We start from the raw sequence: 27,427 nt of genomic DNA, 5'->3' as shown, positions 1-27,427 counted from the left end.
GGGACAGGTCTAAGTACTATGCTATCCATATGTAGCGGCGATTGTCTCAATTTCTTTATGATTGTCATCTTAGATTGTGCTGCAATGTGTTTGTTGTTTGTTTAGGGGTTTTGACTTTGGGAACCACTTCTGTGAGTGGTGCTATGACTACACATACAACCAGTGGCCCTTCTACAAGTGTACACCTGACAACTACCCCAGCAGAGAACAACAGGTGACTACAACCTCTACCACACCTATTGTATATCAAAATACCCTCCAACATCATGCAAACACAGTGGCCGAGTGCGAATACCCATGCTAGTGTACTACATACTTAAACTGCATACTATGTACTCATTCTCGCATACTATTTAACAGGTACCGTTTAGTAAAAAGTATGCAGTATGCCACGGCCGTAACGCAGTAGTGGCTCCTGACTGTTTGAGTAGGTGGGATAGGGCAGAGTGCTGGTGGACTTTTCCAAATTCGATAGACATGCATCGCATTAACCAGTCTGATAATAGCTCATTTCCAATTCGATACATTTCTGTAAACTCTGAATAGAATAGGAAGAGTTATATGCCTACTCAGGCTGGTTATAGGCATCACATTCAACCTATACCATAGCCCATCTATCCTATTTAAAAAGAACTGAAGACTGAAACAGATAATTTGGTTCCATTTCAACATGATTTATTAGTGAAACCAAAGTGCTGTAACATATATAAATTAAATCAAATAGCCTAGTACACACACCAAAACTTTTTAAATGTTCAAATCAAAAGGCTATTGCACAGAACAATGTGAACAGTCAGGTGAATCGCTAATTCAGAACCGCTGGACAGCAACATAATACACTAAAGCACTGATTATTGGGATCAGAATGACTGGTAAGGCATGATCCATAAATTAAATAATTAAATGGGTAGCCTAGCCTACAAAACTATAACAATCCATATGTTCAAATCAAAACGCCTGATTACCATGACATCAATAACGCAGCCAAATCCTGAGTCCCCGGTGCCGACACATTCAGAAATCAAAAGATGGTTTTGCATTTAGTTTAAAAGCTCTGACGAAGGCCAAGAGAACAAGAAACACTTTTCAAAGCCAAAATGAGTATGACATCCGGGCATTTAAAGTGTGGCATTTCTAAATGTGGCATACTATTAAACTTTCTATTTTCGCATACTCAAACGGCCTACTATTTAGGACGCAAGTATGGGTATTTGGACACAGCCACTTTCTCTCATGCATACTTCTTCTCCCCATTATCACACTCTCCCTTTTCTCCCTATGAACTATCAGTATGACATTTCTCTCTTGACTTTTCTTCTGGTAGGAGTGTGATGCAAAGGTTAGCATCCATACAAAGGAATGCAGTTAAGGTGAATTTTAGGTAAAGTGATAATTTCTAGATCAATGGGCGCGTTCGAGCAGATCCATTTTGTCTAGTTGGTTACCATCGTTAGTCACCGCCTTTTAAAAGTGTGTTGTATTATGGGGATAAAAATTGTCTGACTTGTACCTACATGTCAACTGCACATGTTTTTTGTAAATGTTTTTGATGAAGTCGCCTTCAAGTTGCTGCAGTTGCTTCTCACCAACTGCACCGTACAGCCATCGCCTGGCTAGTGAGAGGCACTATTTGTCAATCAATAATTAGATTGTGGTTGACCCATGCAAACATTACCTGACTGAAACAGGAACCAACTTTGCCGTTATTCTAAAGGTACAGGGGATACAAATTAGTGTGATATTTGAGATCTCTCTCTAACCAATTAATTGTACACTTAAGTTTTCAGTTTGTGAGTGTGTGATATAGGGATATAAAAACTTTTATTACGACATTAATAAAGAAAAACCTTTAAACAATAGCAGCTATGTTAACACTGCCATGTTGATATGAGCCTTGCAATTGGAAAACCACTACAGTGTCCGACTTTCAGCTGTCGCAGATGCACCTGCCCCGACTTCACTCGTCAACTGTCTACAGTCGGCTTCGTTAGCCTACTCAAACATACCCATTGTCTGTCATCAGTCACTATGACATGTTCATGATTCCACCACAGAAATCCTTACGATGAGCACAACATGTCACGTTCACTGTTGGTATCCCAATCTTACAGCATTATTCAAATAAACACACTGTAGCTAGTGTAACTTTTTTAACCAACCACACTACCAGTAGCCTCAGTGTATATCTATTTTTCCTCAGTGTGTGACGTACTGTATGTCTGTCCAGTCTTTTTCTGACCACATCTAGTGGAAACAAAACTATGCATGCACATTTCCAGAACTCATGAAGTCAGCTGGTCTAATACAATGACACAATTGCAAATGCATTATTTTCAAGTTATTGATACAAGCCAGGGAACTTCATTTATAGATTAAGTCTATGTGGCGTCCCTCTTCTCTGAGCGAGTGTGTTTATCTCTGCAGCTGCATTTCATCCGTAACTACCTGGTGGAGACGGGAGGCTATTCAGAGAGCACCATGCACGAGGACCAAGCTCGAATAGAGCAGCAGATGCTGGTCGAAGCCAATCGGTAGGACACAGACTTCTACCACAGATTAATCCAAAATGGACAGTTCACTCATAAATCAAAGATTGATTTTCTAACCTTAAAAGTAGTCTACAATATGTGCTCTGTTTTGTAATAATAATCATAATTGATTGGATTTATATATCGCTTTTCCACCTAGGTGTTCAAAGTGCTTTACATAATAAGAGGGAAAACTCACCTTTACCACCACCAAGGTGGTGCTTGCTTTTGAAAATGTCTAACCAGCATTGATTTTGGTATGAAATGTTCACTGCTACTGTATCCACATGTACAGTAAGTAGCCAGTCCGTTGGCAGTTAATTTAGGGTTGAGTGATTTTTCCACAGGTTTGCCCTGGCATCTCACTTCCTCTGGGGCCTGTGGTCTATCATTCAAGCCACGATATCCAAGATCGAGTTTGGATACATGGTAAGTACATTAGTAGACTTTACTTCACATGGTGAGATAGACTTCACCTCACTAGAATGAAACAATACAATAGAGCTTCAGCATACTGGAACATCGATTAATGTCATCCGCATGACATTGTAGGTGTTTTATGGTCACTCCCCCTGTCTCTCTGTTTATTTGCGGAGTGAGTTGTTCTATGACCTGGATAAACAGTGCTTCCAAAACACATGATCCGTCTCAAAGTTTACACCTGTTCATTTGACTTCTGTCGTTTCAGGACTATGCCCAGTCTCGATTTGATGCCTACTTCAAGCAGAAAAAGCTATTTTCCTAAATCGTTAAAAGAACAGATTGACTTCAATGGAATGTACTGTCATTTTTATTATTCTTCCTGTACTCAACTGTCCTGATGGTAACATAGCAGAAACATAATTAGCTAGGCAGATTTGTTAAGTGTTGAAACCAAACCAAATAAGGGGTAAAAACGCCCACTGAAGAGTCTTAGGTGGCTTTTTACAAAATGATCCATTGTTTGAACTTGATATTTATAATATACCACGACCCTGTCCATCTAGTAGCATCCAATACGTTGCTCTGCCTGAGACAATTAACAGTGAAGCAGGGACTTCGCTGCAATCCAACAAAATGCACTTATCCACCCCTACTATGAAATGTGAAATTCTGTGAAAATGCACAGCAAAAAAGCATGTTTACATTAGTTACCATCTACTGGTTCCATACATTTATGTTTCAAAACCTGTAGTCAGATTCTTCTGTAGTCATGTGCTTTCTTTTACAGTCATTCAACTCGGCTTCTTTTTTTACCCCACATCGTAATTTAATTGATTGTTGTACTTCAATACACCCTTGACAATAGGGTCGAAATATGCTCATTTTGTGCCGTCTGTTCTCTTTCCTTGACTTGTTTGTTAAATGTCTGTTCTGTGCATGGACACAATGCAGCATGGCAGAGAATCAAGCTGCATATCAGAACTCTGATCATACTGTAGTTCTGTTGCTTTGTAGTACAGTAGGGAACACAGACTGATGGCCCTATTCATAAAAATATTAACCCTGTGGAAAAAAGCACATGCTCCATTGCATAGTAAGTGAAATATGTTCTTAAACAGGATGTTGTTTTTTACCTTTCTCTATAACGGGTTCTGATTGAATTGGGCTTAAACTCCATGTATGACCTGTCTGTTTTAGCATTCTCTCTATTCAAACTATATATAGAGGGGTTGCAGTTGTCAGAAATCACCTAGCAACCACACCAGGCGCCATGTTGGAAGACCAGTCACTGTGGTGGAAGAATGGCGCAGCCTGCTGGCGGTTTGTGAACATGTACACTGCATTGCACAGCAAATTGTTTCTTAGCAAGGCAATTTGTTTTCTCAGCTACAGTTTGTTGTGTCTTGGCTGCCAAATACAGCACAGAAATTGACCATGGTGATGAACCAAGTAGTTTTAGGCACTTTTATCATGCAGCTTGGGGTTGCCACTCAGCTGTTGTCAGAATAATTGATGCGGTGGTCTTCCAACATGGCTGGCAGGAGGCGTCGTATGTTTTAAGTCTCTAGTGTCATTCTACCTCTTCACAACAATGGGGGTCATTTTACACATTTTATGTTTGTATGACAAACAAGCAAATGTAGGCATGAAACTAAATGATTAAAAAAGGAACATGTTTTGATTATAGACAATGAAAGCTTATTGCACTACACTTCTCAGAGGAGAGCAGCTCATGAAAATAATCATCTCTGTTTATATATAGCTTTTGTCTGGCTTTTATGATGTCATTGCATTCTGACTAGGTTTACCTTTCATTCTAAAGCTGTTCCATTACTAGTAAACTGGTATAGAACTGTCTGTCACGGTTTGACTATGCCCAAGGTTTGGATGTTTGTTCTTTTCCATTTCAGACCAAGAACCACAATGGTTAAAGAAAGCTGTCCATAACTTTGAACAACAGATTTTGTATCTGATGTAAATGTGCATTTGGCTCCTGTGTGTGTCTGCCTAACATATTATTAAAACCAAATGTAATATCTGCATGCTTTTGGTATTCAGATCCAAAGATTATGAAAATGGGATCATGTTGAAAGAAATGTATTTTTTTCCTTGGAATGGCAATCATTTGAACACGTGAAAATGTTTTTTAGTATAATTTGTTATAATTTATTTAGTATATTTGTTTGCGGAGTGAAGTGCTCTTTTGTTTTGATGTGAGTTATAATAAAGTATGACCTGTTACTTTACCTTTGGTATAATATCAGAATTAGAATGTATGCTGTGGATGTAGGCCAATGTTCGATTTGCTAGCATATGAAACTGCCTAGTTTAGAAGCCAGTGCCTCATCAACTAGCTAAATTAAGTAACTTTCTTTCATTACACCTCAATCCTGTCCAAAAGCTGATGTGTAAGTATTATAACTGAACTGCTAATAAATATGCTGATTGAATATGTCTTCATTTATTGATGATTAGAAATTCAATAGAATGGTATGGCAACAGTTATTTATATCTTATATCTATACTGTAGAATAGCAATACATTTTCAGGAACCGGAGCTCCCCCTAATGGTACAATTCATAACAGATTTAGGGAAGTCCTATTTCTGACTTGCAGACTTGTCCATTTCAAATTGATCCCTGGCTTCAAGGCACTTCATGCCAGTCTGCAAGGATTGGAGAGATATTCAATATGTCAATAGCTGCACCTCTTAACTAGGTGGTAGTTTCACTATATCACTTACATCTATTCCTTACTTTCAGTGCAAAGAAGGTAGGGGATATGGGGAGTACCATAATTGTTCAAATGTATTACATAATTCTTCAAAGAATTATGCAGATTTATTTTGACTAGTCCCAACACTGTTTTGAGAGAGAAAGTTCTGTACAAGATAGATTCATGAGATGGATGAAGTAACTCCCTTTTAATATTAGGATGTGTTTGTAAATTCACTCTGGCTAGCTAGTCCGATTTCAGAGCACTCTCGTCGGAGTGTGCCAGAGCGCAGAATAACTGATGAATTTACGAACGTTCAACACCCGTTGAATATGACTGGTGTCAGTAAAAATCTAATTAAATTGTTCCCAACAGCACAGTTACAGTCACTAACAATCTAGATAACATGAAAATAGCCTAACCAGCTCTGCTAGGGCGAATAAAATGGTCAGAATGAGGTGTTCTCTCATTTGTGTCTGGAAGTAGCTAGCAAGCTAGCCAACTTTAGCCAGTTAGCTTGGGTGCTTGACTGCCGTTGTAAGGTCAATGCTCGGATCAACCCTACTCCTCGGCCAGAGCATCCAGTTGGCGCTATGAAAGCTCAGAAAGCAAAATGCTCTGAATTTACGAACAGGCAATCTGACAACCCTCTGAATTTACCAATGACACTGAGCGCACTCTGACACATTGTAGGCAACTTACGAACGCACCCTTAGTAAATAATCTTGTCTCCTCAGTATGATGAGTCTTCTCAGACAGTATGTGACAGTTGTGCTGCTGTGGATCAGCAGGTGGTTGAAGTATGCTTTAGAGAGGGTGTGGCGAACGCCCTTCTCTGTGCCACACACCTGGCTGACATCACCAGGCGACTCAGGTGAAGGACTGTATGACAGGGTGTCAGAGGAGTGGCAGACCAATGAGGCATATCATACCTATCACCATGGAGATGGAAGCTAGTCATGGTTACAGTCCAGACCAGCACATATGCCTTCTACGGAGGTTAACAGCTACTGTATGTCATCACATCATCCCTGCATTGCCTTCAGAAATGATACACCTCACTTCTCCATTATGTAGTGTCCCATCAGACATTTTGCAGCATTTTTCCATAGTTTGGCATAATGACAAAGCTAACCTTCCATCTGTGTTTTTTTGTTCTTCCATCTGTGTGTATAAGGTAAACCTGGGTCGTCTGTCGGACTGTAACGAGTACTTCAAAGCCCTGTCCCAGTCCAGTATGAGAGAGATCTCAGAGAGACTGATTCTCCTGGACCACATTCCCTTCTCAGTCTTCCACTCCCTCCTAGAATTCTGCTTCTGGAATGACTTCAGCGTTCCCCAGGAGGAGCTGGGAGAACACCTCCTCTCTAACCTGGTGGTCCCTGCACGCACCACACACCTGGAGTTCCAGGTCTCAGGCAGCCTCTGGAACTGCCGTTCTGCTGCCAACAAGGCTGACTTCATCCCAGCCTATGCTACCCTCCAGTCCCTCGACTTCCTGGCGCTGACGGAAACATGGATTACCACTGAAAACACTGCTACTCCTACTGCTCTCTCCTCGTCTGACCATGTGTTCTCGCATACCCCGAGAGCATCTGGTCAGAGGGGTGGTGGCACAGGAATCCTCATCTCTCCCAAGTGGTCATTCTCAATTTTTCCCCTAACCCATCTGTCTATCTCCTCATTTGAATTCCACGCTGTCACAGTCACTAGCCCATTTAAGCTTAATATCCTTGTCATCTATCGCCCTCCAGGTTCCCTTGGAGAGTTCATCAATGAGCTTGACGCCTTGATAAGTTCCTTTCCTGAGGATGGCTCACCCTTCACAGTTTTGGGGGATTTCAACCTCCCTACGTCTACATTTGACTCATTTCTCTCTGCCTCCTTCTTTCCACTCCTCTCCTCTTTTGACCTCACCCTCTCACTGTCCCCCCCTACTCACAAGGCAGGCAATACGCTTGACTTCATCTTTACTAGATGTTGCTCTTCTACTAATCTCACTGCAACTCCCCTCCATGTCTCCGACCACTACTTTGTATCCTTTTCTCTCTCGCTCTCCTCCAACACTACTCACTCTGCCCCTACACAGATGGTAACAGCGCCGCCGCAACCTTCGCTCTCTCTCTCCCACTACTCTCTCCTCTTCCATCCTATCATCTCTTCCCTCTGCTCAATCCTTCTCCCTCCAATCTCCTGATTCTGCCTCCTCAACCCTCCTCTCCTCCCCTTTCTGCATCCTTTGACTCCCTGTGTCCCCTATCCTCCCGGCCGGCTCGGTCCTCCCCTCCAGCTCCGTGGCTTGATGACTCATTGCGAGCTCACAGAACAGAGCTCCGGGCAGCTGAGCGGAAATGGAAGAAAACTAAACTCCCTGCCGACCTGGCATCTTTTCACTCCCTCCTCTCTACATTTTCTTCATCTGTTTCTGCTGCTAAGGCCACTTTATACCACTCTAAATTCCAAGCATCTGCCTCTAACCCTAGGGAAGCTCTTTGCCACATTCTCCTCACTGCTGAATCCTCCCCCCCACCCCCCCTCCTCCCTCTCTGTGGATGACTTCGTCAACCACTTTGAAAAGAAGGTTGACGACATCCGATCCTCGTTTGTTAAGTCTAATGACACTGCTGGTCCTGCTCAAACTGCCCTACCCTATGCTTTGACTTCTTTCTCCCCTCTCTCTCCAGATAAAATCTTGCGACTAGTGACTGCAGGCCGCCCAACAACCTTCCCGCTTGACCCCATCCCCTCCTCTCTTCTCCAGACCATCTCCGGTGACCTTCTCCCCTACCTCACCTCGCTGATCAACTCATCCTTGACCGCTGGCTATGTCCCTTCCGTCTTCAAGAGAGCGAGAGTTGCACCCCTTCTCAAAAAACCAACACTCGATCCCACTGATGTCAACAACTACAGACCAGTATCCCTTCTTTCTTTTCTTTCCAAAACTATTGAGCGTGCCGTCTTTAGCCAACTCTCTTGCTATCTCTCTCAGAATGACCTTCTTGATCCAAACCAGTCAGGTTTCAGGACTGGTCATTCAACTGAGACTGCTCTTCTCTGTGTCACGGAGGCTCTCTGCACTGCTAAAGCTAACTCTCTCTCCTCTGCTCTTGTCCTTCTAGACCTGTCTGCTGCCTTTGATACTGTGAACCATCAGATCCTCCTCTCCACCCTCTCCGAGCTGGGCATCTCCGGCGCGGCTCACTCCTGGATTGCGTCCTACCTGACCGGTCGCTCCTACCAAGTGGCGTGGCGTGAAGCTGTCTCCGCACCACGTGCTCTCACCACTGGTGTCCCCCAGGACTCAGTTCTAGGCCCTCTCCTTTTCTCCCTATACACCAAGTCACTTGGCTCTGTCATATCCTCACATGGCCTCTCCTATCATTGCTACGCTGACGATACACAACTAATCTTCTCCTTTCCCCCTTCTGATAACCAGGTGGCGAATCGCATCTCTGCATGTCTGGCAGACATATCAGTATGGATGACGGATCACCACCTCAAGCTGAACCCTGGCAAGACGGAGCTGCTCTTCCTCCCGGGGAAGGACTGCCCGTTCCATGATCTCGCCATCACGGTTGACAACTCCGTTGTGTCCTCCTCCCAGAGTGCGAAGAGCCTTGGCGTGACCCTGGACAACACCCTGTCGTTCTCCGCTAACATCAAGGCGGTGACCCGATCCTGCAGGTTCATGCTCTACAACATTCGGAGAGTACGACCCTGCCTTACACAGGAAGCGGCACAGGTCCTAATCCAGGCACTTGTCATCTCCCGTCTGGATTACTGCAACTCGCTGTTGGCTGGGCTCCCTGCCTGTGCCATTAAACCCCTACAACTCATCCAGAATGCCGCAGCCCGTCTGGTGTTCAACCTTCCCAAGTTCTCTCACGTCACCCCCCTCCTCCGCACACTCCACTGGCTTCCAGTTGAAGCTCGCATCCGTTACAAGACCATGGTGCTTGCCTATGGAGCAGTGAGGGGAACGGCACCTCCGTACCTTCAGGCTCTGATCAGTCCCTACACCCAAACGAGGGCATTACGTTCATCCACCTCTGGCCTGCTGGCTCCCCTTCCTCTGCGGAAGCATAGTTCCCGCTCAGCCCAGTCAAAACTGTTCGCTGCTCTGGCACCCCAATGGTGGAACAAGCTCCCTCACGACGCCAGGACAGCGGAATCACTCACCACCTTCCGGAGACATTTGAAACCCAACCTCTTTAAGGAATACCTGGGATAGGATAAAGTAATCCTTCTACCCCCCAAAAAAAAAAAAATATATATATATAAAAAAAATTGTAAAGTGGTTATCCCACTGGCTATAGGGTGAATGCACCAATTTGTAAGTCGCTCTGGATAAGAGCGTCTGCTAAATGACGTAAATGTGCCCTTGAGCAAGGCACTTAACCCTAATTGCTCCTGTAAGTCGCTCTGGATAAGAGCGTCTGCTAAATGACTAAAATGTAAAATGTAACACATCCAAGTGGGTCTTATTCCTCATATATCATACCTTATTTTCCACTCATGGAAATTCATCTGGCCCAGGCTGGCAGATCACACATAGCACCAGCAATTTATTGTTTGTAATGTTGTAATGTTTATAATGTTGCAATGCTCTCTCTCTGTGTCTGGCTCTGGAGATGGGCAGCTACCTGCAGGCTTGTCGAAAGTAACAGTAAGCAAAATCAGGTAAATTGATAAAGCACACTTTCTTTAACCTCAATGTCAGCTTGTTTGGACATCACATTGTGGTTTCTAGCTGTATAGATTCTGTATTTTGGATGTTTTCAGTGTATTTTGAACACTTTCAGACAATGCGATTAATCACAATAACAAAAAAATTTGTGTACTAAAATTACAAAAAGTGAACTTGAGTTAACTGACTCTGTCCAACCATAGGTGTGTGTGTGTGTGTGCTCTGCTGCAGGTTTGTTGTCTCCTTTCTGCCTCTGACTGACTTTCAGTTAACCATGTTCCTGTCCCATGACCTGCCTCTGGCCACCAGCCTGGGCCCCTGTCTCTATGTCCTGAGGAACATCCAGAGGACTGGAGAAAAGCTGCTTCTACAGTATGACCCCAGGCGAGGTAAAACAGTCTTGTCTCAATCCAGGTAGTGAGTGGAGTTGTTCCTTTCAACCTTACATGTTGGTCAATTGCAGGCTGCAGTCTAATGAATAACAGCCTTGGACCCCCTAACATACAGACACACACATGCACACACGTTCGTACGTGCACACATACTCCTGTTTTCTCTCTCTTTCCCAGACTTGTGGTCTGAGCTGCTCCCTACCCAAACCAAAGCCACTGTTGACCTTCCCAGCCTCTACTTCCTTGGCACCACCGACCGGCTGTTTGTGATTGGAGGAAATAACTCTGAGAATGTGGTGGCATCAGTCTGGGCAGTGGGGGCAGGTGAGACCACCACCTGAGTGTTCTCTTGAATGATATGAAGTTGCGTTTAATGCCATAGGCCTATCTAATCCTCCCGTATCTGGTCCTAGGTGGAAGGGGCTGAGAAGGTGGCGTTAGCTGGACAGGGGACAGTGCTGGGTGACCAGGTGTACATGCCAGGTATAGAACACAACGCTGCTGTAACGCTGGATCTTCACTCCCTCTCTCTCACTGTCCTCCCTCCTCTACCCATCTGCACCCGCTATGAAGCCCTACTTCACCTCTCCTTCTGACACAAACTTTCATCAATCAATCTGATTTGCCTTGGCTTGCTCTGTTTGGGGTTCAGGCCCAGATTTTAGTTGAGCGCATCTGGAAAAACGCAGACTCATCGTCAAGGTGGATCTTTGCTACATGAGGACAGTACCATTCTGTGTCAGCAACAATAAGCCTTGCCATGCTTTCGCTCTGCCTTTAATGACAACTTGAACTAAAGTACTCTGAAGGAGAAAACTCACCAGACGATTGTCGGTACAGTAGGAAGTCATTTGTTTGCCATTCGTTCGCTTGCTGACGGTGCGTTGTGTAATATCATATATATAAAAATAATTTTATCCCGTTTCTACATTGGTTCTACATCGGTTTGTACTCGATTTGCAATTTACGTCCGGCACTCTGTTCAGAGGTGCTACGTACTCTCGGCCGGCAGACACTCGACAATACTACCGATCTGTCTGTGCCTTAAATCTCTACCCAGAGGAGGATGGGCTCCCAACCTCTTTTTTTTCCTTTTAAAGAATTCCTATGGAGTTTGTCTTTCCAACCTTTGCCTTTGTTTACTCTTTTGGGGGGTTTACTTACTAATAAGCAATTTGTGACAAATGTATTTGTGAAATAGGTTAATAGGTTAAAGAAGAATAAAACGTATTTGAAACATAAAGCCATTGATCTTAACTAATCCCAGGACACTTGGTTGACTGACTAAAGCTTAAAGCCTGTCAGACCATGAGAAAAACAGGGAGTGAGGTGTCCACAGGTGTAGTGACACAAAAACGGAACATGGTGGGTTATTACATAACACAGCCACCATAGACACACTGTTTACAGAGAGAGAGAGAGAGAGAGAGAGAGAGAGAGAGAGAGAGAGAGAGAGAGAGAGAGAGAGAGAGAGAGAGAGAGAGAGAGAGAGAGAGAGAGAGAGAGAGAGAGAGAGAGAGAGAGAGAGAGAGAGAGAGAGAGAGAGAGAGAGAGAGAGAGAGAGAGAGAGAGAGAGAGAGAGAGATTAAACTTGCCTCAAAACATACCTTATAACTATGAATGATTAATTAACCATTTGTCACTGGTTGCCATGACTGAAAGTGAATATATACGTAAATAGATTGATGAATAAACATCAAGTATTTATAGGTGTACTCTGTAGGGGTTTGAACGCTATGTAGTCAGCAGCCACGTGAGGTTACAGTCTAGCTCTAGATGGTGTCCAGTTACAGATAGAAAAGTCTGGAAGGGGGGGGGGGGGGGGGGGGGGGGGCATAGGGGACGTACGGAGAGAGAGAAAGAGAGAGAGGGAGGAAGGGAGAAAGCATAGGGGATAGCATTGCTCTCAGTACCTGAGGAAAGACACTTCAAGGGCATAGGAGTCACTCACAGAACACAGAGAGAGGTTCAGCCCTGGTCCAGAGGAATTCCACTGAGAGAAACCACAGTCACTGCCTTCTTCTGTTTCACTTCAGCAAGCTTGAATTGAATCCATTTGCAAAAAGGTATGGAATTACTGAATGTTTGGTTTTTAGATTGCTATAATGTATAATTTCTTAGGCTACTGTAGCTGTCCATGACTCTGAGACACTAAAGTATGTAATACTGTAGCCTAGTATAGTTAGGTACCATATGGATTTGTTGCTGGTGCTGGGTATAGTGCTCTCACTGTCCATGCACCTGATAGCTATGGAAACCATTTCTGATGTTTGACAAACAAAAGCAAGCCAAAAGTGAGTTATTCTGTAGGCCCCTTTGTGCCACACAATATTTGTGTGTAATAGGCTAGACAAATGTTTATCATAGGAAATCTGCATCATCACAATTCATTTGCTAAAGTAAATGTTAGCTGAAGGGAATGAATCGTGTCATTCTTCAGTGTTTATATTGTTAAAAACTAAATTTGCCTAAATCTAAACTTTTAGGTGACCGGACACATAATATAAAGCTATACTGGAGAAATATCAATTTGGCACTGATGGCACTGTATTGTGTATTATGCCACTGATCTAGCCTATTTATTATAATATTTTGAATGAATTCACCTTGTAAAATGTTTCATTATGTGGTCTGTGGTGTAGTAGACCTCACATGCTCTTCCTAGTCTGCAGTGTTTATATTTTTAAACCAGTCCTACGTCTGAGAGCATGCCAGTAGCCTAGACTATAATTGGTGTTTCAACTTTGCTCCACTTGGCTGCTGGCCCGTCATATGACATGGAAAAAGAAATTCAAGCAAACTTTTCAGTCAACCGGGCCACAACATAAACAGACTTATGACCTCCACATACAGTTTGAAAATATTTAACAAATCCCTAAAATTACAAGAGGCCTGCCTGGGGCAATTTATTTGTCATTGTTTACATGAGCCTATGAAAATAAAAATTCTCTCCAGGGCCGGATTACCGAATGGGCACGCAGGGCATGTGTCGCGGGGCCCCTGAGATGGCATATGAACACCTCATAAGCAATGGCAAAATATGTAAAATTCCATGAAATTAGCTTTCAAACTGAAGGAAAATATATATATATACAGTTGAAGTCGGAAGTTTACATACACTTAGGTTGGAGTCATTTAAACTCGTTTTTCAAACACTCCACAAATGTCTTGTTAACAAACTATAGTTTTGGCAAGTCGGTTAGGACATCTACTTTGTGCATGACACAAGTCATTTTTCCAACAATTGTTTACAGACAGATTATTTCACTTATAATTCACTGTATCACAATTCCAGTGGGTCAGAAGTTTACATACACTAAGTTGACTGTGCCTTTAAACAGCTTGGAAAATTCCAGAAAATGATGTCATGGCTTTAGAAGCTTCTGACATCATTTGAGTCAATTGGAGGTGTACCTGTGGATGTGTTTCAAGGCCTACCTTCAAACTCAGTACGTCTTTGCTTGACATCATGGGAAAATCAAAAGAAATCAGCCAAGACCTCAGAAAAAAAGTTGTAGACTTCCACAAGTCTGGTTCATCCTTGGGAGCAATTTCCAAATGCCTGAAGGTACCACGTTCATCTGTATAAACAATAGTACGCAAGTATAAACACCATGGGACCACGCAGCCGTCATACCGCTCAGGAAGGAGACGTGTTCTGTCTCCTAGAGATGAACGTACTTTGGTGCGGAAAGTGCAAATCAATCCCAGAACAACAGCAAAGGACCTTGTGAAGATGCTGGAGGAAACATGTACAAAACTATTTATATCTACAGTAAAACGAGTCCTATATCGACATAACCTGAAAGGCCGCTCAGCAAGTAAGAAGCCACTGCTCCAAAACCACCATAGAAAAGCCAGACTACGGTTTGCAACTGCACATGGAGACAAAGATCATACTTTTTGGAGAAATGTCCTCTGGTCTGATGAAACAAAAATATAACTGTTTGGCCATAATGACCATCGTTATGTTTGGAGGAAAAAGGGGATACCTTGCAAGCCGAAGAACACCATCCCAACCGTGAAGCACGGGGGTGGCAGCATCATGCTGTGGGGGTGCTTTGCTGCAGGAGGGACTGGTGCACTTCACAAAATAGATGGCATCATGAGGAAGGAAAATTATGTGGATATATTGAAGTTGTGGCAAAATGACTTAAGGACAACAAAGTCAAGGTATTGAAGTGGCCATCACAAAGCCCTGACCTCAATCCTATAGCAAATCTGTGGGCAGAACTGAAAAAGCGTGTGCGAGCAAGGAGGCCTACAATCCTGACTCAGTTACACCAGCTCTGTCAGGAGGAATGGGCCAAAATTCACCCAAATTATTGTGGGACGCTTGTGGAAGGCTACCCGAAACGTTTGACCCAAGTTAAACAATGTAAAGGCAATGCTACCAAATACTAATTGTGTGTATGTAAACTTCTGACCCACTGGGAATGTGATGAAATAAATAAAAGCTTAAAGAAATCATTGTCTTTACTATTATTCTTAAAATAAAGTGGTGATCCTAACTGACCTAAGACAGGGAATTTTTACTAGGATTAAATGTCAGGAATTGTGAAAAACTGAGTTTAAATGTATTTGGCTAAGGTTTATGTAAACTTCCGACCTCAACTGTATATACAAATTGGTGGTGGGGGGTCCCAAGGAGGCAGTGCAGCCCAGTTTCTCTCAGCTGAAATTGATTAAGGGTTGACTTCATTCCCACCTAAAGTTGGTTTGGTTTGATAATTGCGCAATAGCAAACATTTTAAAATACCTTCACGTGTGTAAACAGTTGAAGTTCAATGCCTCTGTCTATCTCTCTCTCTTAACAGAGTCTTCAACGTCACCGGGATGGCGGAGGCACATCAGGCGGTTGGCTTCCAGTTCACCGTCACCCCAGACGGCATCGACCTCCACCTGAGCCGTGAGGTACTCAAACACATCTACCTGTCGGGAGTGACGTCATGGAGAAAGCGTGCCATAAGATTTAAGGTTTGTTTTCCAACGATTAAGTAGCCCTACGGTCATTACCAAACCTGGACCTGATAGCTTGTTTGGTTTTTGTTGCAGTCCAGCACTAAAACAACTGATTGAAGCTATTATTGTTACCTTGATTAAATCAGGTGTGTGAAGCCTAGTGCTTGGCTGGGATAAATGCTTGCACATCCAGGAATAGCCTTGTTGGTCTGTTTGTAGTCTAACTATCTAAATGAACATTGAATTATATTATTTTATTTCAGAATGGGATATTGACAGGGGTCTACCCTGCCAGTCCATCCAGTTGGCTGATCGCGGTGATAGCCATCATGAGCACCATGTATGCCAGGATAGACCCATCACTGGGAATGATAGACACCATCAAGAGGACCCTGCCTGTCAGGTCAGTGAGCAAATAACACAATGATGAACAGGCTTTGGGGAAGAGCGATGCATATTTTTTCTGATAAAGTATGTAACTGTGGTTATCTGTTGAAATAATTTTCTTTTGAAGGACAATAAACATTTAGATTGTTTGATGTTCTCTCCTCTCTCCAGTGGCTACATGACAGTGCAGACCCAGACAGTGCTGAGTGCCATCCTGTTTGCCACGGGGCTGTGGCTCTCCCTCATCCTCATGCTGAGGTACATTCTCAAGGCCCTTCTCTCCTACCACACCTGGATCTTTGAGTCCCACGGCAAAATGAGCTTCTGCACCAAACTCTGGCTGGTAAGTCTGTCAAATGTCTCTATTTCAAAATAAACATGACCAAAAGAGCAGCTCACTCATAGCTCAGAATCAAGACAATATATTTTCTGAGCTCTTACTCTCATCCATGAGTATTTGATTATTCTGACAATTAACCCAGTCATTGTGTTGTTTGTCCTCAGAGTCTGGTGAAGATGTTCTCTGGGCGCAGACCTCTCCTCTACAGCTTCCAGGCCTCCCTACCCAGACTACCTGTGCCTAGCGTGGACGACACCATAACCAGGGTGAGAAAGGTGGTTATGTGTCTCATATGCTTGGATGAAATACAATATGAAACTGATCACATTTGTTTAGGAGAGTGATAGACCAGGACCAGTGTAGAACCATGTATGTACAGTTGAAGTTTACATACACCTTAGCCAAATACATTTAAACTCAGTTTTTCAAAATTCCTGACATTTAGGTCAGTTAGGATCACCACTTTATTTTAAGAATGTGAAATGTCAGAATAATAGTAGAGAGAATTATTTATTTCAGCTTTTATTTCTTTCATCACATTCCCAGTGGGTCAGAAGTTTACAAAATGTCCTTAAGCCATTTTGCCACAACTTTGGAAGTATGCTTGGGGTCACTGTCCATTTGGAAGACCATTTGCGACCAAGCTTTAACTTCCTGACTGATGTCTTGAGATGTTGCTTCAATATATCCACATAATTTCCCTTCCTCATGATGCCATCTATTTTGTGAAGTGCACCAGTCCCTCCTGCAGCAAAGCACCCCCACAGCATGATGCTGCCACCCCCGTGCTTCACGGTTGGGAGGGTGGTCTTCGGCTTGCAAGCAACCCCCTTTTTCCTCCAAACATAACGATGCTCATTATGGCCAAGCAGTTCTATTTCTGTTTCATCAGACCAGAGGACATTTCTCCAAAAAGTACGATCTTTGTCCCCATGTGCAGTTGCAAACCGTAGTCTGGCTTTTTATGGTGGTTTTGGAGCAGTGGCTTCTTCCTTGCTGAGCGGCCTTTCAGGTTATGTCGATATAGGACTCGTTTTACTGTGGATATAGATACTTTTGTACCTGTTTCCTCCAGCATCTTCACAAGGTCCTTTGCTGTTGTTCTGGGATTGATTTGCACTTTTTGCACCAAACTACATTCATCTCTAGGATACAGAGCGCGTCTCCTTCCTGAGCGGTATGACGGCTGCGTGGTCCCATGGTGTTTATACTTGCGTACTATTGTTTGTACAGATGAACGTGGTACCTTCAGGCGTTTGGAAATTGCTCCCAACGATGAACCAGACTTGTGGAGGTCTACAATTTTTTTTCTGAGGTCTTGGCTGATTTCTTTTGATTTTCCCATGATGTCAAGCAAAGAGGCACTGCGTTTACAAAATACATCCACAGGTAGACCTCCAATTGACTCAAATTATGTCAATTAGCCTATCAGAAGCTTCTAAAGCCATGACATCATTTTCTGGAATTTTCCAAGCTGTTTAAAGGCACAGTTAACTTAGTGTATGTAAACGGCTGACCCACTGGAATTGTGATACAGTAAATTATAAGTGAAATAATCTGTCTGTAAACAATTGTTGGAAAAATGACTTGTGTCATGCACAAAGTAGATGTCCTAACCGACTTGCCAAAACTATAGTTTGTTAACAAGAAATTTGTGGAGTGGTTGAAAAACGAGTTTTAATGACTCCAACCTAAGTGTATGTAAACTTCCGACATCAACTGTACACTACATATCAGTATTATATCATATAATCTCTGTGACCTTGCAGTACCTGGAATCAGTGCGCCCCCTGCTAGATGATGAGCAGTACAACCAGATGGAGGTGGTGGCCAATGACTTCAAGAAGGACCAGGCACCCAAACTCCAGAAATACCTCATTCTCAAATCCTGGTGGGCTACTAACTACGTACGTATTCCGAAGTGTGATGTCAGGTTACATGAAATGATAATGTCGTAACTTTATTTATTAAGCTGTTTTGGTGAGTGCTCAAAGTGCTCTTTAAAACAAAGTAATAGTAGTTGAACAAATGATTGTAATAGATTATGTTTTACAGGTGAGTGATTGGTGGGAGGAGTACATCTACCTGAGAGGCAGGAGTCCCATCATGGTCAACAGTAACTTCTACACCATGGTAAGACATGTCTATATGTGTACTCATACAGGTTAACATGGCATTGCTTGAGATGTATCCAGTAACCTTTACCTAATGATGTATTTGATGATCTGCTTTAGGATCTGCTGTACGTGATTCCCACACACAGACAGGCAGCTCGAGCAGGGAATGTGGTTCACGCGATGCTGCAGTACCGACGCAAACTAGAGAGAGGAGAACATGCACCGGTAACGAGTACCCCTCTCTCTGTCTCTCTCACCCCCCTTCTCTCCCTCTCTGTACCCCTGAGAGTATTGAGGTCCCTCCCCCATTTCCCCTTTGACCCTCGGCCCTCTCTCTACCCCCTAAATAGCCCAGGTCATCTCCCTCTGTTCACCTAAATCATCATCCCACTGCCTTCGACTTGTTTATACTCTAGGGCATTTCCATGTAAAAAGCCCCATGAACACTAACATTTGAAGATCATAGGAGCACATCAAATTTGGTGTCAAATGAAAGCTAACAGTATACATTTTTTAAAAATGAAGGCACATATACATTTTCTAACTATTTTCCCTCCTGAAAATTAGGAATAAGCAAATGCTTAGATTTTTGGTCAAACAGATGGAAAAGAGGTCCTAGAAAACTTCTAGCAGAAAAATTATTACGGTATTAGAAATACATAATAACACAATAACTAATATCAACATTATATTTAGTTTTGCAGAAATTATTTGCCTTCTGTAAGTTTAATAGATATTGTATTTCTGTGACCAAAAACCCACATATCTTTGAGATAAAAAAAATTAAATAAAACTCCCTTATGAGGAGGGAGGATAATGAACGTTCACAGAAGTAAAAAGTAAAGGTAGACCTACCAATTAGTTATAGTGTTTTTACTGATAACAATTTGGTTGATGATTTATTAAGTGATTAAAACGTGTCGTGAAATGGACCCATTATTTTATCTTACCATCATTCTGTTACTGGCTGTTATTCCACTCCACTTACTGGAGTTCAAGGGGTCATATCATAGCTGACACCCCATTCTTTCTGCAAAGATCTTTTAATCTTAACTCGGAGTAGATATTTAAGAGTTTTTGGAAAACATGGTCACCTAATAAACTGAGGAAGATTTCACAGTCATTCTGTTACCAAACTTCACATCTGTACTGTTCTTCGCGTAAATGTGTTTTTGTAAAATCTTCTGTGGAAATTGTTAAAGGCCCAGTGTAGTCAAAAACTAGATTTCCCAGTGTTTGATATATATATTTCCACACTGTATGGTTGGAATAATACTGTGAAATTGTGAAAATTATGATAATGCCCTTTTAGTGTAAGAGCTGTTTGAAAATACCACCTAAAAGTTCAGCCTGTTTTGGTGGGATGCCATTAACACCTAGTTTTTAGTTTTCCCCTCCCCACTCAGACCACTCCCAGACAGTCCTAGCGAAATTCTTGCTTGAGAAATTGCTCTTTGCTAAGAAGCCATTTTTGTTAATTTTTGACCATTTTAATTAAAAACAATCACAGTAAGGTTCTTAATTGTTACCCAGAAATGATTTGATATTGAGATAAAAATGGCTGCATTGAACTTTTAAATGTAGTCCTTGTGCATAGATTTGTATGGTTTGTTTATCTTTGCAGTCAATGGTTTTTGTTTGGCATACTTTTAAAGGGTCTCACCATTATTCTGTTGCCGTGGAGTTGCCCTCTACTAAAGTAACCCCTCTCTCTTTTCTCTCCTCTCACTCTCTCTCTCTAGTTGAGGGCTCTGGGGGTGGTGCCCATGTGTTCCTATCAGATGGAGAGGATGTTCAACACCACACGTATCCCTGGCATAGAGACAGGTGCGTACACTGCTGCCTTCTGGGGGCATAACACTATCAGACTATCGCTGGGTAGTTGCATGAATCAATATGAACATGAGTTTGTGTCAGACGCATCTTCCAACCATCTTAGACAAAAGCTATCATTCAAGAGGAGTGTCATGTGCATCCCCCCACCCCCTTATAATTTTCTATGTCCTCTCCCCCTCTCCTACTCCTTGGTCCAGACTTTGTTCAGCACCTGAGTGACCGGAAGCACCTGGTGGTGTACCATAAGGGGCGCTTCTTTAAGGTGTGGCTGTACTACGGGGGACGTCACCTCTGGCCATCGGAGCTGGAGACTCAGTTCCAGAGGATCCTCAACGACACCACAGAGCCACAGCCTGGGGAACTCAAACTGGCTGCCCTCACAGCCGGCAACAGGTATTCACACATATAGACATGAAAGCGCAACCTCCCCCCTTCCTCACACACACATCAGAAATAAAAAGGCCACCTCTTATCTTCTCCCAGAGTTCCTTGGGCGCGGGCTCGTCTGAAGTACTTCAGCCAGGGTGTTAACAAAGCCTCTCTGGAGGCCATCGAGACATCAGCCTTCTTCCTCACCCTTGACGACGAGGCGCACGGTTACGACCCTGACAAGCTGAGATCATTGGACCTGTACGCCAAGTCCCTGCTGCACGGGAAGTGCTATGACAGGTGAGACAAACGGGAAGTGCTATGACAGGTGAGACAAACGGGAAGTGCTATGACAGGTGAGACAAACGGGAAGTGCTATGACAGGTGAGACAAACGGGAAGTGCTATGACAGGTGAGACAAACGGGAAGTGCTATGACAGGTGAGACAAACGGGAAGTGCTATGACAGGTGAGACAAACGGGAAGTGCTATTATTTTATTTTATTTTATTTTATTTTTTTAGTCATTTAGCAGACGCTCTTATCCAAAGCGACTTACAGTTAGTGAGTGCATACATTTTTTATTTTCTTTCATACTGACAGGTGAGACAAACGGAAAGTGCTATGACAGGTGAAACAAACGGGAAGTGCTATGACAGGTGAGACAGGACAGGAAAGAAGGAAGAAAATATGTGTTGTAAAGTAGGCCTATTTCAGTGAGGATAGTTTAGTGCTATATTGCTGTTCTGTGCACTGCCTTTATGATGAGTGTGTTTCAGTGTTTAACCTGATATGCCTTCTCTCTCTCAGGTGGTTTGACAAATCCTTCACCCTGATCGCTTATAAGAACGGTAAACTGGGGGTCAATGCAGAACACGCGTGGGCAGACGCTCCCATTGTAGGACACATGTGGGAGGTAACAATATTATTGATGGTCAGGGCCGGCTCTAGCCTTTTGGGGGCCCTAAGGCGATTTGGTTGGGGGGCCCCCACCTCGTGGCAAAAAATGTTGTGGCCCCCCTATTGACGGCGAAGAGAAAAATTTACGATGTATACCTAATTTCCTGCAATTCGACCATTTTCCATGTGGTGTAGAGATATTTTTGAAATTTTAAAGCTAATTTCCAAAAATTCTACACATTTTGCCATGACTATGTCATATTAATATGATATCTGAGTGAGAATGACTAAAAAATCTATGTGGGCCCCCTGGAGGTCAGGGCCCCTGGGCACGTGCCCTGCGTCGTGCCCGGTCGGTATTCGGCCATGATTACTACAAGCTGGCTAGACTAACTACCAATCAAAAAATGTACATGGCTAATTGTCAGCTAATTGCACCTGGTGTATTCTACTATTCTTACTCTCAACAGTAAGTTGAGACCCTGACTGAGTTTTTGGGGTCGGGGGCCCTCTAGTGGCCGGTGGCTCTAAGCGGCCACTTATGTCTGGAGCCGGCCCTATTGATGGTGTATTAATGATGTATTACAAATATTGTTCTTCTAAAACACAATATATGACATGGTGTGATTCATTGGGATGTGTGTTGTGTGAATCTAATGGTTGCTGTGCTCTCTGTGTAGTACGTCCTAGCAACGGACTGCTTCCATCTGGGCTACACAGAGGAGGGGCACTGCAAAGGAGACATCAGCAAGGGCCTGCCTCCCCCCGCCAAACTACAATGGGACATTCCATTGGAGGTATGGCTTCTAATGTGTTAGGGATAAGAAGTTGTAGCTTTAGTAAAGAGTAAAAGCTAGTTTAGTGTTGTGTTCAGTAGACCAGTCAGTAGTTTCTACAGGCTGTCCTGTGTCTTGTCTGACCCTTTCTGGTCTCTCCTCCTCCCTCAGTGCCAGGAGGTCATCGAGGATTCCTACATGGTTGCAAAGGAGATAGCTGATGATGTGGACTTCCATTGCTGTCTGTTTGATGAGTTTGGGAAAGGCCTGATCAAGAACAGTAGGACCAGTCCTGATGCCTTCATACAGCTAGCACTGCAGCTGGCTCAATTCAGGGTGTGTGTGTGTGTGTGTGTGTGTGTGTGTGTGTGTGTGTGTGTGTGTGTGTGTGTGTGTGTGTGTGTGTGTGTGTGTGTGTGTCATGAATAGACAACAGATGAACAATATCATATCTCTAGCAATGAAACTGAATGTATTTGTTGTCTATGTGTTGTAGGATAAGGGGGAGTTCTGTCTGACGTATGAGGCCTCGATGACCCGGATGTTCCGTGAGGGTAGGACAGAGACGGTTCGCTCCTGCACCATAGAATCCACAGCTTTCGTCAGAGCCATGGAGGACAAGAACACTAAGGTGAGGACACACACCTTAAACACACACCTCTCTTACTGTGTGCCTTTGTTAATAATTTCAGAGGCAATATAGAATGCACTAATGACAGCCCAAGAGCAGTAACAGTCACCTTCCACATACATGTTATACATGCTAGATCTAGACCAGACGTTTACATTTTAGTCATTTAGCAGACGCTCTTATCCAGAGCGACTTACAGTTAAGTGAGTGCATACATTTTCATGTCTCCCGAGTGGCGCAGTGGTCTAAGGCTGTGCCACTAGAGATCCTGGTTCGAATCCAGGCTCTGTTGTAGCCGGCCGCGACCGGGAGACCCATGGGGCGGCGCACAATTGGCCCAGCGTCGTCCGGGGTAGGGGAGGGAATGGCCGGCAGGTTTGTGGGTTCGATTCCCACAGGGGGCCAGTATAAAAAATATATATATATATAATGTATGCACTCACTAACTGTAAGTCGCTCTGGATAAGAGCGTCTGCTAAATGACTAAAATGTAAATGTAATACTGGCACCCCGTGGGAAACGAACCCACAAACCTGGCGTTGCAAACGCCATGCTCTACCAACTGAGCTACATCCCTGCCGGCCATTCCCTCCCCTACCCTGGACGACGCTCTACCAACTGAGCTACAGGGGACTCAACAGATACGTTTGACTGTATCTGATGTTAAACACAGTAGGTCAGTAGCCTTGTCCATGGGAGTTACTGATAGAGAGTGACATGATGTAACTCTGCCAGTGAGGCTCAGGTCATTCTGACTCTGAGAAATAGGTGACCAGGACCCAAATGTCTGTTTCTGGACTCTGAACTTGTACCTGGCTAGCCAGAGGAGGGTGGCCTGGAGAGCTACTGGCTATGCACTTTTTGCTTTTGTTCCAGCCCTGCACTAACATACCTTATTCAGCTATTCAAGGTGCTGATGAACAGTTGATTAGTACAATCATGTGTGTCTGAGTAGGGCTGGAGCAAAACCCTGCACACCCAGTAGCTCTCCAGGTGGAGGTTGGCCACCACTGCACTATCTGTTGTGTTTTTTAGCTGGATCTAGGTTTTGATTGAATATCCTCTGTTGTTGTCTCTGTGAGCAGAGTGCCCAGAGGTTGGACCTCTTCCGGAAGGCTGCAGACAAACACCAGAACATGTATCGTCTGGCCATGACAGGCTCTGGCATCGACAGACACCTCTTCTGTCTCTACATCATGTCCAAGTACCTCAGCATCGACTCACCATTCCTCAAACAGGTCAGCTCGCTTCTCTGAGTGTGTGTGTAGTCAACGCCATTATATGTGTTAAATTATACTTTGGAGGCCAAGTGACATGATATCAGAGATTTATGCTTACTCATCTCCTCAAGTGACCCCATCCCTCTCTCTCCTCCCCTTCTCTCGCTCCCCCTCTGTGTAGGTGTTGTCAGAGCCCTGGAGGTTGTCCACTAGTCAGACTCCTCAACAGCAGCTCAACATGGTCGACATCAACAAGTTCCCCAGATACGTGGGGGCAGGAGGGGGGTTTGGCCCTGTGAGTCTACTGCACGCACACAAACACACACACAAAGAAATTAGCTGGGACCAGATTTTCAAGTCCTACTGCCATTGTGTCCTTCTCTGTTACTTCGTCTATGTCTGCTTCTTACTTCTATGAAGTAGTCAGAGTTAGGGGTGAGTGGTACTGATGTCTCTCCTGCGCCCCCAGGTGGCTGATGACGGCTATGGCGTCTCTTACATCATTGTAGGAGAGAACCTCATCACATTCCACATCTCCAGCAAGTTCTCCAGCCCTGAGACAGTGAGACCATTGTGTAACACTACACAAACCTAATGAACCATAGAGTATATAGCACTCACATACTAACTTAATGGCAATCTAGCTGGATCTGTATCAGGTCAAACAACTGTCTGTCTCTTTCTCTGTAGGACTCGTACCGCTTTGGACAGAACATTCGACAGGCCATGCTGGACATTCGTGCGCTATTCGACCAAAAAGACAAGAAAGAGATGTGATAAGTAGACAGACTGGAAGGTCTTTATAGACTTCCTACCACATTTTCATGCTCTGTGACTTTACATTATTTCCCAAACGGCGGGTCACGACTAGTCTCTTCTGGGTAACGGCTTTAGACTGGGTCAAGTTATAGATCTTTTGGATATTTACTCAGATAGCAGGAGGGAATTGTTTTGCAGAAATACATATTTAATAAAGCATTTTGACTTTATTTCGCACTATCTCTTCTATAAAATGGCAGTGAATTTCTAACATAGTATTGAACCGATTCTGGCAAGAGCAATGAAGCACAAAATGCCTTGGTGGCCTTAAAGAACATTGAGTCATATGATTTAGATTGTATTAAAATGATATAGTGATGTAGCTTTTTAAGGATAGGCAGCGCATCTGTTTAGTTCAGAGGCAGCTGTATTTGCTTCTGATTGTAATATGTGTATATGTGTACACCTGTAAATACCACTGTTTTGAGTATTTAAGTGTTGTAATATATAAGGTAGTATATCTGAATCTGTTATATCTGAATCATATTTATGTGTTTAGAGTATATTATAATAAAGGATATGTTGATTGTTTGTTTTACCTCTTCTTTGGACTTGAGGACACAGATAAAAATGAATACTCTCATACCTGAGCTGTGTGGCCAACTACACCACATACATTTCCAGTTGCCATGTATAGCAAAGGAATTACATTCTGGTGTACAAATTGGTTAGTTACTACATGGCATAATGACAACTTAATGTTGCTGTGTGTAGATGGCTACTTCCTACTTTAAGAAACAATAGGAGAGAACAAACGCAGTCCTTCAGTGTAAGAGAAGATCCAGTTTTATTTCAGTTTGAAAGCAGAGTGCCATACAACCCTTTATGGTACCAGACATTAGAGAAGGCCTTATATCAGATGACTGTAGAGTACTAAGGGCTAGATTCAATCAGATTGACATCTGCATAGCGGTTGTTTTGGCGGTGTCGGAGGTGGAACTGCATAGAGCTGTCAAATCCAGAAGCGTCTTGTGTTACCTTATTGCGGACACTGCCATCGGATACACTGAAACCACACCGACTATAATGCAACACGCCATGTAAGAAGTTCAAACACTCAAATCAGACTGATAGTATATAAATCCCCCATCCAAATGAACATGAAAACATGCATTAGCCTAACATCAACGGTTTGACATTTGAGTCATTATTTCGAACATCGATAGAGCCTACACTTTCTAGCGCCGTTTTGAACTTCTAACGTGGTAGGGATTAGGGAGTGGTTTGTGACACACAGAAGCAGCCGCTCACCGATATGTTAGGCCATACCGCAGTTACAACCAAAACATCTGCTATGCGGATGTCGGCCAATTCTGGTTAATGCTCGATCTGATTTGAATCTAAGCCTAAGACTACACTCATCCCAAACAGGATGATTAGACGCAGATTGTACATTTATTGGGATAGTGTGGAATACTACAGTGTTGGCAAATCTGAGAAAAGTACACTACCGGTATACAAATTGTATGGAACCTCTAGGTACTGGAAGAGTATACAGAGAATCAGCTGGTGTAAGCTCTGCTACAGATGGATGCACTGGTACTATTTTCATGGAGCACAGTGTCAACCAAGACTTGAACACTTGCCATTTCATCTGCCTCTTATGATACCTGCTTCATTAAAAAGGTAGGTGTGTGCAATGCAACAGAGTTGAGACATCCTACTCAGTGTGATCACATCTCCATAGGCGAGTATACCAAACTATACCAGGACGTTCTGTTCATTGCCTGTAAGATGACAGAATGGATTTAATGTCCTTGTTATGACTGATTCTATCACTGATTTGAAGTTCAAGGCAGCAATTTGAACAGAGGGAGTCCAATTTGATCATGCATTCCTTTAGATTCCATCAATTTGTTAGTGCTCTTGTAAAACAACTGGCAAGAAAATAAAAATCTATTTGATTTATTTGTTTTTTGGGGGGGGATACAAAAAGTGAAAGTAAAAAAGCACACTTTTCTCCTCTTGAAAGTAGATTTTCAATCTTTCCAGGCATCGGTTACAGCTTTAAACTAGAACTAGGTTTTTAAACTGTACACAAAGTGAACGGACAAACAAAAACACTATATCACTACCCATCGCTTAAAAAAAAAAATCTCTTACACATGCTTGTCGAGAGCGAGCACCCTTTAAAAAGAGCCCAAGAGGCAATGGACACCCAGAGTCTCCTAAAGATTCTAAATGAATCAACAGAATCGGATAATCATAATCTATTCTTAAACCCAGAAGCTGCCTGCCTCTTCAGTCAAACATAACAGATTACAACAGACAAAAGGCAAATGGATTTTTACTTTTTAGAGATGTTTTCTTTTTTAGTTGATAGTGCG

The 27,427-nt window shown here is 43.2% G+C and overlaps 2 protein-coding genes across 2 annotated transcripts in view; both read left to right on the top strand.

Moving 5' to 3' along the window:
• Nucleotides 1-5,401, top strand: part of LOC121531979 (choline/ethanolamine kinase) — a 29,622-nt gene extending 24,221 nt beyond the window's left edge. The window contains exons 9-12 of the mRNA XM_041837603.2: nucleotides 106-214; nucleotides 2,425-2,531; nucleotides 2,876-2,957; nucleotides 3,217-5,401. Of these exons, the coding sequence (XP_041693537.2) occupies nucleotides 106-214; nucleotides 2,425-2,531; nucleotides 2,876-2,957; nucleotides 3,217-3,273 (355 nt within the window). The 3' untranslated portion in view covers nucleotides 3,274-5,401. The remainder of the gene's footprint in view (nucleotides 1-105; nucleotides 215-2,424; nucleotides 2,532-2,875; nucleotides 2,958-3,216) is intronic.
• A 7,205-nt stretch (nucleotides 5,402-12,606) lies between these two features.
• On the top strand, nucleotides 12,607-25,631 carry cpt1b (carnitine palmitoyltransferase 1B (muscle)). The gene is made up of 19 exons (XM_041837601.2): nucleotides 12,607-12,811; nucleotides 15,563-15,722; nucleotides 15,971-16,110; nucleotides 16,266-16,437; nucleotides 16,599-16,700; nucleotides 18,204-18,341; nucleotides 18,490-18,567; nucleotides 18,669-18,776; nucleotides 20,294-20,378; nucleotides 20,585-20,780; nucleotides 20,871-21,056; nucleotides 21,565-21,670; nucleotides 22,335-22,451; nucleotides 22,602-22,766; nucleotides 22,927-23,061; nucleotides 24,147-24,299; nucleotides 24,463-24,576; nucleotides 24,751-24,843; nucleotides 24,972-25,631. The coding sequence occupies exons 2-19, from the start codon at nucleotides 15,582-15,584 to the stop codon at nucleotides 25,056-25,058; spliced, it is 2,316 nt and encodes a 771-aa protein (XP_041693535.1). The 5' UTR covers nucleotides 12,607-12,811; nucleotides 15,563-15,581; the 3' UTR covers nucleotides 25,059-25,631.
• The last annotated feature ends 1,796 nt before the right edge of the window (nucleotides 25,632-27,427 follow it).

This window comes from Coregonus clupeaformis, chromosome 19 (genome assembly GCF_020615455.1).
Source record: "Coregonus clupeaformis isolate EN_2021a chromosome 19, ASM2061545v1, whole genome shotgun sequence".
In the NCBI taxonomy this organism is placed as follows: domain Eukaryota; kingdom Metazoa; phylum Chordata; class Actinopteri; order Salmoniformes; family Salmonidae; genus Coregonus; species Coregonus clupeaformis.
The sequence above is the reverse complement of the archived record's forward strand: the minus strand, read 5'-3'. Positions and strand labels throughout refer to the sequence as shown.

Bases quoted from the DNA above. Each gene is read 5' to 3' on its own strand.
- cpt1b (XM_041837601.2), top strand. From the start codon at position 15,582: ATGGCGGAGGCACATCAGGCGGTTGGCTTCCAGTTCACCGTCACCCCA. The intron at 24,300-24,462 runs GTCAGCTCGCTT...CCCTCTGTGTAG, and splicing joins ACTCACCATTCCTCAAACAG to GTGTTGTCAGAGCCCTGGAG. The intron at 24,577-24,750 runs GTGAGTCTACTG...CTGCGCCCCCAG, and splicing joins CAGGAGGGGGGTTTGGCCCT to GTGGCTGATGACGGCTATGG.